The 15745-nt window shown below is 41.0% G+C and overlaps 1 protein-coding gene across 2 annotated transcripts in view; it reads left to right on the forward strand.

The window, feature by feature from the left end:
• Agpat4 (1-acylglycerol-3-phosphate O-acyltransferase 4) overlaps window positions 1-15745 on the forward strand; it is a 115100-nt gene that overhangs the window by 31375 nt on the left and 67980 nt on the right. For both annotated transcript variants that reach the window (XM_010631037.3, XM_010631036.2), the window contains exon 2: window positions 1515-1778. In XM_010631037.3, coding sequence (XP_010629339.1) covers window positions 1601-1778 — 178 coding nt within the window. In that variant the 5' untranslated portion in view covers window positions 1515-1600. The remainder of the gene's footprint in view (window positions 1-1514; window positions 1779-15745) is intronic.

Raw genomic sequence — 15745 nt, forward strand, 5'->3', positions numbered from 1 at the left:
AAAAAAAAAAAAAAAAAAAAATCAGGCCAAAGATTCCGTGACACATAGTCTAAGCACGTGTAAACGTGCCTCCTGTGACTGTCTTCATCACCGTGCCCATCCCCAAACCCAACCCAAATGACCGAGGGGCAAGTCCCACCTTCCCCACTCTAAGCATACTTTTGACCATGAGTCTCACTGCTGGCCACATTTTTTGCCCAGGAGTCATTTCTGGCTGCTCTGCAAAATAGAGCTCTGCGCTCAAGAGAACCCTCTCCTCAAGCCCCAGGAGCACAACAGCTTAGACAGGTGCAGGAGAGTAAGCTGGGACTTAAAGCTGAGTCCAAGGTCAGTTCTCAGATGCACCAAGTATAAGTAAATCACCCCACCTAGGAGCTGCTTCTGTTTCTTATTCTGAAAAATTGGATACTACTGCTCATCTTGTGGGATTTGGGGGAATCTTAGATGTATATAGTAGACACAAACTATCACTAGATCATTTTTTTGGCATCATTAAGATTTTTTAAAAAACAAAGATTGTAACAATGTAAGGTATGTCAATTGTTACTCTTAAAAGAGTTTGTCCCAGAACTTAAGGTCTTTCTGGGAAACTTTGCAATGACACCTACTTCCAGGAGGAGGAGCAGCCTGTGGTGCTCCCACCAGGTTTTCCTCAGCCTACTTAAGTCCTGCCTTTCCCTTTCTCTCAAGGTCTTTATTTGCCAAACCAACAAGACATTTGCTTCTTCTAGGTGGTGTTGGAGACTGGTTACAGGACCATGAGTCTGGCTGCTCTGTGTGTTGAGTTCCTTTCTGATGTTAGAACCCTTAAGGTGTGAGTGTGTAGGGGGGGGGACGGGCGGGGGAGCGAGGGCAAATTTTTTCCCTTCATAATTCTTTGCAGTTACTAACATTGGACAGTTTAGCTCTTGTCTATCTTCATTAAATCATTCTAAAAGTATTAAAAAATAATTGAGCTCCAACCATATGCTGATGGCAGTTCTAGGGTGTTAGGAAGACGCTGATAATCTTCAGTACAGTCAGGGTGAAGTCTACAGTCCAGGGGAGGAGACTGACCGTTCAGCTGCAGTAGCGGAATGCAGTACTGTGCACTTGTACCCAGCCGAGTACCCCTAACATGAGGTCTGAGTCTAGGGAAGTCCTCTTGGAAGGGAGGCAGCGGAAGAGCGGAAGGCAAGGCCCTCTGCACAGCAGCACCAGAGCACAGTGGGAATATGACTTCCATGTAGCTGGGAGCCTGGAGAACCACGGCTCCGCTGCTTCACCTCTCCAGGCCTCAGTTTCCCCATCTACAGCAATAGTAGTGACTCCAGGAGGTGCTCAGAGAATTGAAGGGAGGATTAGATTGCACCCAACAGGAAGTAAGCATTCTGTTAGTGTTTGCCAAATAGAAATCAATCAACGATGGACAATGAGTTTAACCTCAAGCGTAAGTTTTCTTTTAAGAGCGTTTGTTCCCACTATAAAAGCACGTCATATTTTTTGCTAATGTTTGACATTTGTTTGTGTTCTAGACGCTTTCCTGAGCCCTGGATCTTTCTTCCTTCTGGAAATATTCTGTGAGAATTTATTTATTTTTGAACAAAAGCACCCGCACGTCATGGACCTCATTGCATTGCTGAAGTCTCAGTTCCTGTGCCACCTGATCTTCTTCTATGTCTTCATCGCCTCGGGGCTGATTGTGAACATCATCCAGCTCTTCACGCTGGCGCTGTGGCCCATTAACAAGCAACTCTTCCGGAGGATCAACTGCAGACTGTCTTATTGCATCTCCAGCCGTAAGAGCCTTGCCCACCTTCTTCTGCATGTTCCTCTTCACTGCCGACCTGTGGCACATCTGTGTACCACCAGGCTTTCGTTCCACCTGAAGCTTCCTTTTCTTTTGCTGTCATCTGCTTTTTGTTTGAAATGTCTAATTTGTTGTCACTCTTCAAAAATTATTTTTTGAGTGAAAAATGAGGTTAGCTCAAAATTCAGAAAGCACAAGGGTAAATAGTGAAAAGTAAATGTGCATTCTATCACTGCTTTTCTAGTTTTCTTCTTCAGAAATGATTGATTTCTTATTTATCTTTATAGAAATCTGATCTATGGCTTTTATGTGTGCACCTGGTGCATATGAATCCCCGTGCATGTGTATGTATACGTAATGCATACACAGTGTTGTGCAGGGCTGCAGATTAAGTACAATGTAATTTTAAAGCTGAATGGCAATATACTATATTGTTTCCTTGCTTGCTTTTTTACAATTTTTTTCTTTTGAGGGAACTGTAGCTCACGTGTAGTGTAAGGAAACAGTACAAGGAAATTGCGAATAACCTTCATGCAGTTTCCCCCCAACGCTGACATCTAAAATAACTGGAATACAATATTACAAACAGAAAAGTGAAATTAATACAACCCACCAACCCTACTCAGATGTCTCCACTTTCATACACCCGTGTGTGTGTGTGTGTGTGTGTGTGTGTGTGTGTGTGTGTGTGTTTAAGCTAAGCCATTTTAAATACGAGTAATTGACTGGGCTGGGTTTCAGCAGTTGAAAAAGATGAATTGGTGTATTGAGATATCTAGAGATGTGTGTTGTTGTTGCTGTTGACCTCAAAGCTTATGCCTATTCTCAAAAAAAGAAAACATACTGTATCGTTAGCAATTATATATGTGGATGTAAGTGTATTTTAAAATCTGAACTCTTTTAAATTAAGCAATTTAAAAATTTTTGCTGTCTTAGATTATGACAAGAAGATAAACTTATTGATATCTTCCTGAAAACTTGTGAAAAGAAGCAAATTTGAATTTGAACCAAAATAATGTTTTATTATGCAAATGGATTACTGCTGATTCAATTCATTCTTATTTTTAACTGTATCTTTTATTTTTAATTGACATATAATTATACATGTTTATAGGTTTCCATGTGACACTTCAATAGATGTATATTGTACATGTCTGTACAGTACATGTACAGATCAGAGTAATTGGCATAAGTTATCCTCTGAAAATTCCTCCTTTGTGTTGGAAACATTCCAAATCCTCTCTACGAGCTCTTTTGAAATATATAAGTAACTGTTGCCATAGTTATCCCACTGTGCCATAGAACATCAGAAGTTATTCCACCCCACCACTGCATCCCTGTACCATTTTCTCTGTTCCTCCTCCCTTACACTCTCTCAGTTTTGGTAACCACTAGTTGACAGTTTACTTCTATGAGATCAGCGTTTTAGCTTCTACATGTAAGTGATGAGAATGTGAGGTATTTGTCTTTCTGTGTCTAGCTTATTACATTTAGCCTAATGTCTCCAGTTCCATCCATGTTGCTGCAAATTAGTATCTTATTATTTCTAATGGCTGAATATTATTCCACTATGTATGTATATTTTTTCATCCATTCATCTGTCGGAGGGTGCCTGGGTTGATTGCATCCATATTTGGGCTATGGTGAATAGTGCCATGATAAACATGCAAGTACAAATGTCTCTTCAGCATACTGATTCTGTTTCCTTTGGACATATACCTAGCAGGAGGATTGCTGGTAGGAGGATTATGTGGTAATTCTATTTCTAGCTTTTTGAGGAGCCTCCACACTGTTTTCTGTAATGGCTGTAGTAATTTAAATTCCTGCTGATGCTATAGTGACAGTTTCTCTGCCTCCTAGCCTACATTTATTTATTTATTTATTTATTACTTATTTGTCTCGTTGCTAATGACTTACTTGCCCTAACATATGGTCAAACCTGGAAAACATTCCATGTACTGATTAGCAGAATCTATATTCTGTAGATGTTGAATGAAATGTTCTGTAATTGTCTGTTAGGATCATTTAGTCCATAGTGGAGTTTATCTCCAGTGTTTTGTTTGTTTGATCTTTACTTTTAGATCTAGTAATGCTTTCTTTATATTATTGAGAACTCTAGTGATAGATGCATATATATTTTCAATTTTTATTTTTTTCTTACTGAAATGATCCACTTTTCTTCATCTGTTTATACAGTTTTTGACTTTATGTATAGCCATTCTTGCTTTCTTTTGATTTCCCTTTGCTTAGTACATCTTTTTCTATGCCTTCAATTTCAGTATATGTGTGTCTTTAATAATGAAATGGGTTTGTTTAGGCAGCATATTATGGTGACTTTTTTTTTGTACATTTAGCCAGTTTAAAATCCTTTAATTGAGAAATTTAATCAAGTTACATGGAAGGGTACTATTGATAAACAAATGCATACTCTTGTTATTTTTTTCTAATTGTTTTGTAAGTTCTTTGCTCCTTTCTCCCTCTCTTGTTCATCTTTGTGCTTTGGTGGTTTTCTGAATACATCGTGCCCTGCTGTGGGTGCAGTGAGCCCATGTAGGTGAAATGCAACTCGTGCAGATGGGTGAGTGCATGTTAGTGTGTGAGAGCCACTGATGGGCCCAACTAGGGTGACTATCACTGTGCCAGATGTCTTTGCAGAGTTGTAGGGAAGCCTGCTCAGGGAAGGCTTCCTGTCTGCTTGTTGGGGCCTAGATACTAGCCAGGCAGCTCAGGGAAAGCTGTGTGGCTGCTTCTTGGGCCACAGGATGGTGGCCAAAGCTTTCTGATTGCTTCCCAGGACATCAGTAATTGAGCTCCCCATGACAGGCTGCTTGGTTCCTCCTAAGGGCTAAGGAGTGGTGAGTAGTGCCACTTGTCCACTTCCCACGGGTCTCCATGGGTCAGACAATTCAGAGCTGGTTGTCAGCTGCTTCCTGTCGTGTGGAAGGATGGGCAGGGCCACCCAGCGGGTTCAGTGTTAGTCCAGCTGCCTTGCTGCTTCACAGGACCTCAGCGGGCAGCTCTCAAGATGGCGCTATGCAGCTGGAGCCTGGGAGGGTGGAGGATAATGTGCTGGGCACTTTCTCCAGAGCAGTATAGCAGAGTGGTAACTTAACAGGGCTTCGCACCCACAGAAGAACAGCAGGTGATTCATGTATCTGGCATTAGTGAGAATTTGGGGTGGGCATGCTTACCCTTTCCCTGCTTAGGGATAGTCTCCCCTGGAGAGGGGGTTACTGGATGCTGGGTGCTTCCTTCCCTTCTTTAAGGCCATTGTGTGTCTCTGTGCTCTATGACGTCCCTGCCACGTCCCTGCCATATTCCTTTGCTCTCCCTCACTCTAGTGAAATGGCTGTTGGTTTTCTTGGTTTTGGGTCCTTTCTTGGAGTGTGTGTGTGTGTGTGTGTGTGTGTGTGTGTGTGTGTGTGTGTGTGTGTGTGTGTGTGTGTGTGAGTTGAGAAGCCCATCAGCACCTTTAGTCAGCCATCTTGCAATCTCTTTATCTTTTATATGTCTTTGTGTGTGTGTTATTGTTTAAGCTTCAAAATACTAACTTGTAAGGAAAAACAAAAGTAACAGAAACATCTTAGTCTTAGTGGCTTTTACCAACCCACCTACCTATAAATAGGTCTGATATCATTCCTGATATACTTTGAGTGCAAGACTTATGATGTCTTGTGTTAGAGGGTTTTACAGGGCCTGAGACTGTTCATAAAACTATAAGGCTGAGCTATGATTGTCAGCCAATATCTTTAGTCCACTTTCTTGTTGCCTATTGCATGCAAAGATGCATTCAATCCCGTATGCTAATGTACTTTTCTTCATCACAAGCATAGCCTTGTTCTCCTAGTATGCAGGCTTCTCCAGTGGTCTAGAAAGGTAAAACTTGCCTGAACAGGACAGAGAAAGCAGGAGATGAAACTGCAACAGCAGCTGTTTGAAGAAGAGTTTGCATAATGCAGGGCGAGGAAATAACTGACTGAGATTAACCTTGCGATTTTAAATGCCTTTTCATACTCTGGCAGTAGGTTTCTATTTATACAGAATTAGATTTAACAAAGCAATGCTGGTTGCAGTTTTTATCGAAACCTGTATTTATATAATTTGCATTCATCTTGGGAAATTTTCAAATCCTATCAGTTTGCATTTTGAAAAATCATGTATATCTGCATTGTCATAACCCCTATCCAAATTTCAAGCAGATGCTCAAGAATAGGCTTTCTCATTTTGAGTTAAAAGTAAGAAATAAGGTCGGGGATTTGGCTCTGCGGTTTGGTGGCCTGCCTTGCAAGCACAAGGACCCGAGTTCAATCCCCAGTACCCCAAAAAAAAAAAAAAAGGTAAGAAATAAGATTCAGGATCAAACTTCCTAAAGTGCTATAGTGTACTTTTGGTTGATGCTAAAGACATACTAAAGTTACATAGGATCTCGTAGGTATTTTTCTGAGGGTGCTTTAGCCTACTCATTTGTAGTCAAAATTAAGATGGGTAGCAAATTTAGGAAGCAAGGTGAAGATTTGTCATTTCAAATTAGTTCAATTATTTAGAATAAATTCCAAATGAAACCCAAGAATTAACCACACAAAACAACCGGCATTTCAGGACAGGGTGCCATGAAAGACAAGCCGTCCAAACCTGCTGGAAGACCCACAGGCACCCCCATCCAGGGACCTGCCCCAGCGCTCTCCCTGCTTTCCTATCAGAAGTACCTTTGTCCATCCAGGTGTGCCTGATCACCTCTGTGCCTGCTTCCCAGCGGCAGCTGGCTGTGGCTTCCAGTCCAGCAGTAGCAGATACATTTTGTAGGCATCTGAAGGAGGAAAGGAAGCATCCTTTAAGGAGAATCAGTCCTGGCTCCTGGGAAAAGAGATTGTGTCCAGGCTAGGCATGATCATGGGCAACTCTTGTGCTGGGTCACTTCAAATTAGGAATTGTGCCCATGTCAAGTCTTCCCTGTCTGGTAGCCCAGCAGGCATAAGATGGTAGAGCTGCCCTTTTTCCCTGTTTTTTTCTTTGCTGTCTGTGATTGACAGATTACCTTACACCCTGCTGTTTCACAGTCACCAAAGCCATGTAAAAAGAATGTTTAGGAAGCTTTCTTGCCCCTGTGATTCCACAGGCTCCAGCTTGTGCTAGTAAACAGCATGAAGAGGAGAGACCTGCGGAATTTCAATATTCCATTGTATTTAACTTTCCTCCTTTTCCGAGTTCAGATAAACACTGTTCATGGGGTTTAATTGTGTCTTCTAGCATATGAATCACTGAAAATCAGCAGTATTCATCAGTTGCAGCTGATTTTCTAAGAAAAAGGGCAAAATAAGTGATTTCTTTGAGATGCAGATCTGTGCATCACCCTGGTCACGTTTCACTAACAGCTATGTCATCGTCCCTTCCTACATTAAGTGCGTGATCAAAGCTTGGTGCTGTAACACATGAGTGCAAGCAAAGTCACCAGCTCTGGCACGACAGAGCCTACACACTGAAGGCTACACTGATGTCAGCTACAAATACAGACAAAGCACAGGCAAGGCACTGTTAATCTAGTGGCAAGGATCGATCTCCTGAGTAAGAATTTGAAATTTTAGTTGAAATTTTAGTCTTGTAGCGGGTGTTTGTCTTATTTTTGCTTTTGGTTTTTGCAGACAGGAACTTCTCAGTCAGGTGGGCTTAGACTGCCTAGTGAGGAGGGCAAGGACGGAGCAAGCTACTATAAGGGGAAAAAAGGAAGACAGTTGTAAGAAGCAGAGTGGAGGGTTGAATTTTATTACCTTCCTATTGTGTAGGTGTGCACATTAATCTCTAGGAAACGATGGCAGATTGTTTTCTCTCAATGTCGTGAGTTAAAAAAAAACAAAAATAGAAATATTAGGAGATACTTTTAATGCCAGGATTAAACAAGCAAACAAAAAGAAAAGTAGGGGCTAGGGAGGGCTACAGAGGACAGTAATATTCTGGAAAGGACAGGTAATCAAGACAAGTGGAGTTTTCCTGGCCCTGACCTCCAGCTCTGGTGCCTTACTTCTAAATTCAGTGGCTGCTGTCCACCCATTCCAGGAGTATGAGCCCACCTGACGCCTTGTGTTTCGCCACTGTTGCGTAGTTCACACAGCTGTCTGATTCACAGCTCCACAGAGTGTCTTTCACGGGCAAGGCCACATTGGTGGGGGGCAGAATTTGGGGTACTGGGGTACAAACTACAACATCCTGTCCACCTGCTTACTGGCTGACTGTTGCACTGTGGACAAGCCACAGAAACCTCCGGCTCTAGAATATAGGACCCATCAGGATGGCTCGCTGAAAAGGCAAAATGAATATTTGAAGTATATGCAGTTTGGGATGAACAGTCACACAGGAGGTGATGGAGCCTTGGCTGGGACCAAGAAGGCATTGGCTGCAGACCTTCTCCCTGCAGCATGACACAACCCTGGCCAAGGGGCAACCGAGAGTCTGGCTGGCGATGGTATTTAAACAACAGGCTCACAAGCCTAGTGCCTCCAAAGGGACACTACACAGGGCTATGCAGGTATGTGGTCAGGATGGGTAGCCATTTTCTATTGTAATTATCGCACACGCTGCACAGTTGATCAGCTGTTGAACATCTGGCCAGCACACACCCTCTCTGTGAAGGAGACTCCTCATTTTCTGGAGCAGTTAATGGAGGCTAAGAGTACTTGGGTGACAAGTCTAAGACCACACAATAAGTAAGCAAGAGAGATGAGGTTTCAGAATCCATTTCTTGTACTACACTTTGAGATAAATAGAGTATGCTTCGTGGGTTTTTATCTTAACACCCATGTCTGATGTGAATTGAGCAGGCGTCTCCTCGGATCCGGCTCAGCATCCTCACCACTGTCTCAGCCCCTGGTGATCCACAGAACACTCACCACAGCTCGGCAGGTATTCATTAGCAACCCTGCTTATAAGTTGACCCCTAGGGGCAGGCCCCATGTGGGCACAGGAATACAGAGACAAAGAAGGGACTGAAGCCAGTCTCCTTCATGGGCCCAGTCTAGTGGAGAGATTTATGGACCCAGACCATGCAAGGGCAGTGAGATAAAGCTGGACTAGTGCGATCTGGAGTGCAGAGGAGGGAACGGCCCAGCCCCTTGTGTGGTTGGGGACCAGTATCCCACTGAAGCAGTGTCACAAGCCATCCAGGTGTGAAAGAGTGCGGAGACCGTGACATGTTGGCAGGAGGAGGAAAGGTGTTCTCACCAGAGTAAACACCATATGCTGGCATCCCCAGGGGCCAACCCTGCATGTTCAGGCAGCCAGGCATCAAGAGGAGATGGACCTGTCAACTGTTGTCATGACCTTTGCCTTAGTCCATTTTCTCTTGCTATAACTGAATACCATAGGCTGGAGAATTTATAAAGTATAGAGGTTGATTTGACTCACTGCGCTGGAGACTGGAAGCTGAAGAGCATGGCATCAACACCTGGTGAAACCTTCTTACTGCATCACATGCATCATGATGTGGCACGGGGTATCACATGGTGTAACAGAGCAACCATCCTCAGGTTGCTCTCTCCCTCTCCCTCTCTCTCTCTCTCACTGGGGATTGAACTCAGGGCCTTTGCACTGAGCTACATCCCCAGCCCATTTTTTATTGCTGTCTTGGGGAACCCACCCTCCTTCATGAGCTCATCAAATCCCAGTGACCTCAGGAATATCATTGACGTGTGAACATGGAGACTCTCACTCATGAAGTTTTGAGGGACACAGTCGAACAGCAGCCGCCTACCTGGAGGAGAGTGGCATGTATACAGTGGTGTCCAGCAGTGGCTCAGAGCTGGGGGCACTCAGTCACCGGCTGGGCTTCATGTCTCCAGCTCATATCAAGATTTATTTTTGTCTTGCCCTGAGCAACATTGTACAAAATGTACCTTGACAAATGCTTGTTTTTTTGTTTTTTTTTTTGTTGTTGTCATCATTGTTTTTGGTAATGGGGATCGAACTTGGGCCTTGCGCTTGAGAGACAGGCAGTGGAACCACTGAGCTACATCCCCAGCCCTTCCTTGAGAAATTCTTAATTTGTTTTTTGAAGAAAAAAAAAAAACTGTTTACACATAATCTTTTATAGAAAAAGAGCCAGTTGGGTCATTCTTTCCTTGAACAACATTACACCCCTAAGTATAATATCAAAATGCTATTATTAGGAATTATAGTTAGAAATGATTTTTAAAAATTGTCTATATTTTTTGTATGTCTTCTTTTATAGAAGGACCATGTATTTTATAAACTTGGAAAAAATAACCCCAAATACCAAAAAAGAACTAAATAGGAAAAGCATATGGGAGGGAGTAGAAAAGGAAACTATAAAAAGTCCAGTGACATTCTTTCAAAACCAACGTTTGGTCCATTGACTGCCTCTTCCAAGTTGGGTATGAAAGAGTGACAGAGATAGTCAACTGTCATCGCAAGTATTGCAGCAATTCTATGAAGAGGAGCCGAGAAAAAGGCCACCAGAGCTGGATACTCAGCATTATGGGCCAAAGCGTCTCTTCCCTCAAGAAAATGTCACAGTCTAAGCCTGGTGCCTATGAACGTGGCCTTGTTTAGAATTAGAGTCTTTGCAGGCGATCAAGTTAAGATGAGGTCATTAGAGTAAGACACTCGTAGAGGAAGCTGATCTGAAGACACAGGAGAATGTCATCTACAATCAAAAGAACACTGTGGCTACCAGAAACCAAGAGTCAGGCCCTCAGTCTTAGATTTCTGGACTCCATAGCCAAGAGACCATACATTTCTGTTAGCCCCCCAAGTTTGAAGGATTCTGTGGCAGTAGCTGCAGAACATTAACCACTTGCTTTCTAAGCCTTTCCTTCTTTCACTGTGGTAGTGAAGTCCAAAGTTAGTCCAGTTCATGACACACACTGGTGCCACAGGTATTCCTTTCTGCTCTCCCTTTCCTCACTTCTGTTCTCCCACCCCTGGATTTACTTTGCTGATCCTATGAGAAACAGGAAACTATAGAGAGAAAATGCCTTGCTTTTATGCCAGGGACAAGCACAGGAACCCTTCTCCTACCTTGTAGAGTCAGGAACCTGAGCAAGTGAAGTGGGGCTGGTGGCAATGGACCAAGTGGAGATTCCCAGGTGGAGACAGCCACCCTGAAGGTCCAGCCGGAGTCGCCACACGGAAAGCCCTCCCAACACATTGGAGCCTGGGCTCCTTCCTACATTGCTTTCGTCTGTATTTCCATCTGGCATCATTTCTTCTCTTCAAACAGCAGCCCACCAGGCGCAAGTGAATGGAACCTTGTCCTTTAGACCTAAAGAGAGCTTCACCAGGTGACAAGAGGGACACCTGTGACAAAGCGGTGAGGCACTGCCAACCTGTGGTACCGTGTTCTAATCTTATGGACAACCTCTCTGGCCAAAAAAGAGGCAACAAATCTTTTCTCCTTCTACTTGCTTTTGCATGAAAAGGTTTATGAGATGAAGTCATCTCTCCCAGGAAGTTGTTCTCCTGTCCCAGGCACTCCTGGATTTTTCACTGTGATATATCAAGCAAGATATTTGCCTAGTTCAGCCCAAATCTACTGTTTTCTCTTCCTACTGTGACACTCTGGCCCAATTCTTAGTGAGATGAACCTGTTCACACAGTGCTCATTACAAAAGTAACTCTAAGTGCCAACACGTTTTTATTTAGCAGAAAAGGGTTTGGTGATTTGAGATCTCATGATCTATACATTACTCAGCTCAGTTTACTCAATAATCTCACAGTCTATGTGGTTGATACACCTGGTGGTTTATAGCATATTAAATGTTTGAATGGTTCATCTTACAAAGCTGGATCAGTCAAAGGGACTAATACATGAGGACATTAGGTTTGGAGTTTTTATTCCTATTTTTTTTTTTTGTAGCCCACGCTGGCCTCAAACTCCCCATTGCTTGGATTACAGGCATGCACCACCATGCCAATTGGGTTTTTAAATTTTTTTAATTTTTTGCTACTGGGGATTGAACTCAGGACCTTGTGCTTGTGAGGCAGGAGGCGGAACCACTGAGCTAAATCCCTGGACCCCCGTTAGGTTTTTGAATGCTTTAAAAGTATATAATCATAATGTTGCATGGCTTGATGATTGTAACAGTCTATTTCTATATCTTAAGTATGGGTACATCCATATATAATATACATATGTATGTATTCTTTTGCTATGAGTCTGTGATCCTTGATATAAGAAATAACTGTACATTTTTAAAATCACAAAGGCTCCAAGTTTCAAATATGTGCAGTAACGAAACAGCAAATTTAGGAATACAGATGTGATACTGACTTGTAGAATAGATGCCTGGCTTAAAGCAAAATGTCTTAGTCATTGGTTCATCAATAATTCTCAGCCAAGGTGTCCATTTGTTTTTAGAAGAGTCCGGTTTCACTTGTGACTTATGTTACTGGCTCTCGACTGAGGCTGCAAGTTTGACTTTGGCCTCATGTAACTTGATAAGGCAATTATGTGCAGGCTTCGGGGTACGTGGGTGCTCTCAGGAGGTAAACAAGACAAGCTCTCTGTTACAGAAAGAAAATCGTAGGGCTCCTATTTATGTTGTTTGTTTTGTTTTTATATCAATTTCTCTGATTAATATTCAATAACTTTATATATTTTATAAAGTACAAAATACAAATTTTACATTTATAAAATTCATATGCTAATGGTGCATATTTATTAATTTTTAAACAAAAACATTTGAAGATGACTGTATTATATCTATGGGTTTTCATTTCAACATCCTGGAGATAGAATTTAGATAACAGAGGGCAGGGGTATGGGGGAAAAAATGAGAACCAAGGCTTGTCATGTAAAGGTATAAGATCCCAATGATGAATGTAACTGTACTGTATACCTAAAATGTACCAATAAACTCAAAGAGGAAAAAAATTTAAAAAATAAAAAGTTATTCTTACAAAAACTCCAAAAAAATAAAAAATAAATAACAGAATTAGAAATGAGGGGCAAATAGTTTTCAAAAAACCAGCTCCAAAGCAGAGGCATTATGAATAGCAAAATGGGTTTTTGTATTTTCTTCTATTTTACTTTATTTGGGGCCCAGGTAGGAGATGAGAAATTTTTACACATTGTGAGATGTCCCCTCTCTGAACCTATCCCAGCAGAACTCCAAGAAGGAGGGAGATACTAGTTGAAAGTATTCTCACTTCCCCAGTTGATTTTTAGGTGAGGTTTTTGTTTGTTTTTTTGTTTGCTTTTGGGTTTTGTTTTTTTTTTTTTGAGGAGGGGGTTGTTTGTTTGTTGGTTGGTTTTCAATTAAGTTTATTGGTACATTTAAAGCAATGTAACAATACAGTTACATTTATCATTGGGATCTTATACCTTTACATGATATATCTTGGCTCTTGTTTTTTCCCCTACCCCTGCCCTCCCTTCATCCCCTTCAACCTTACCTATTTACAAAGACTTTGTTTCCATTTTTTCCTTTTTTCACATTTTTTGTTTTCCCATATTTCCTTTCCCATCCCCTTCCCACTTCCCCTTTAGACATTTTCTTCCTATTTCACACTCCCAATTATACCATTTGAACCTTATTTACACTTTTAGTTTTTCACACCAGAGAAACTATTCGGTATTTACTCAATTGTGTCCTATTTATTTCACTTAAGAGTATAGCCTCAATGTGCATCCATTTCACTATAAAAGTTTCAAGTTTCTCATTCTTTCTGGCTGAGTAGTACTCCATTTTATAGAAAAATCACATCTTTATCCAGTCTCCAGTGGATGGGCATTTGGGTTGTTTCTAAGTTTTAGATTTAAGAACTGTGCCACTATAAATATGGGTGCACATATATCACTGTGGTATGACTCTTGTAATTCTCCTGGGAAGATACCCAGCAGAGGGATAGCTGGGTCAAATGGGACTTCTAATCTTAGTTGTTTCAGGTATATCCATATTGATTTCCACAGTGGATGCCCAGTCTGCACTCCCACCAACAATGGAGAAGGGTCCCTTTCTCCCCACAGCCCCGCCAGCATTTGTTATTGGTTGATTTCCAGCTAGCAGCCATTCTTTCTGGGGTAAGGTGGTATCTCAGTGTTGTTTTCATCTGCATCTCTCAAATGACCAATTTTTTAGTTCTTTATATATTCTAGATAGTAGTCCTTTGTCTGAGGAGTAGCAGGGAAAAATTTTTTTCCCACATTGTAGGTTGTCTCTTAGCTCAGTTGGTGATGTCTCTTGCACTGCAAAAACTTTTTAATACAATGAGATCCCTGTTGTTGATTCTTTGTGCAAGTTCTCATGCTGCTGAAAATTTGTTCACAAAGTCTTCTCCCATGCCAATGTCTTTGAGAGTAACACTTAATTTACTTTCTAGTAAGTTTAATGTTTCTGTTTTGATATTTAGATCTTTAATCCACTTGGATTTTAGTTTAGTGCATGGTAAAAAATAGGGGTCTAATTTTAATCTTTGGCAAGTTGAAACCCAGTTTTCCTAGCACCATTTATTAAAAAGTTGTCATTCCTCCAGGAAGGGTGTTTTGCTCCTTTGTCAAAGAGGAGTTGACTTACTACATCTGGAGTCGTTTCTGTGTCTTCTACTATGTTCCATTTATCCTCGGGTCTGTTTCTTCACCAGTACAATGTTGATTTTATCACAGTGACTTTTAGTATAGTTTCAAGTTGGGGATTGTGATATCCTCTGTTATATCTTTGTTGCCTAGAATTGCCTTTGCTATTCTAGGTCTCTTCTGGATCCAAATAAATTTTGGATAATTTTCTGTGAAATATACTGTTGAGATTCCGATCAGGATTGCATTGAATCTATATAGCAGTTTTGGAAGTATGGCCATCTTCACTATATTGGTTCTTCCTACCCAGAAGCAAGGGATGTCTTTCCATTTTCTTATATCCTCTTTAAACTCTTTTTTTCAGAGTGTTGTAGTTTTCAATGTAGAGGTCTTTTGTTTCCTTCATTAGATTGATTCCTAGATATTTCAGTTTTTTAGATGCTATTGTGAAAGGGATTATTTCTCTAATTTCTCTCTCAGTGATTCTGTTATTTGTGTACAAGAAGGCTGTTGATTTTTGAGTGTTGACCTTGTATCCAGCTAGTCTAGTGAATTTGTCAATTAAGTCTAGAAGTCTTTTGGCAGAGTTTTTGGGTTCTTCTATGTAGAGTATCATGTCACCAACAAATAATGACAATTTAACTTCTTGCTTTCTTATCTTTATTCCTTTTATTTCTTTCTCTTGTCTAATTGTTGTGACTAATTTTTCTAGAACTATATTGAACAGGAGTGGTAACAGAGGACATCCTTGTCTTGTTCTTCATTGTAGCATGAAAGTTTTCAGTTTTTGACCATTTAGTATGACATTGGCTGTTGGATTTTTCATAGATAGCCTTTTATCAAATTGAGATAAAGATAATCTATTCCATTTTCTGCAGGGTTTTTATCATGAATGGATGTTGAATTTTGTCAAATACATTTTTGCATCTATTGAGATGATCATATGTATTTTGTCCTTGACTCTGTTAATATAGTGTATTACATTTATTGATTTGTGTATGTTGAACCATCCTTGCATCCCTGGGATAAATCTGACTTGGTCAGGATGTATAATCTTCTTGATCATCTTCTGTATTCTGTTTGCCAGTATCTTATTGAGGATTTTTGCATCTGTGTTCATTAGGGAGATTGGCTTGTAGTTCTCTTTTTTGGTTGAGTCTTTCTCTGGTTTTGGAATCACAGTAATACTTGCTTCCAGGAACAAATTTGGAAGTATTGCTTCCCTTTCAATTTCACTGAAGAGTTTAAAGAGTCGTGGTGATAGTGCTTCTCTAAATGTCTTGTAGAATTCAGCAGTGAATCCATGAGGTCCTGGGCTTTTCTTTGTTGGTAATGGTTTAATTGCATTTTCAATTTCACTGAATATAATTGGGGTGCTTAGACTTTTTATATCTTCATTCAACTTTGGAAGTTCATATATATATATATACATA

The sequence above is a fragment of the Fukomys damarensis genome, unplaced genomic scaffold (genome assembly GCF_012274545.1).
Source record: "Fukomys damarensis isolate Sample0158 unplaced genomic scaffold, DMR_v1.0_HiC HiC_scaffold_14, whole genome shotgun sequence".
Lineage (NCBI taxonomy): Eukaryota > Metazoa > Chordata > Mammalia > Rodentia > Bathyergidae > Fukomys > Fukomys damarensis.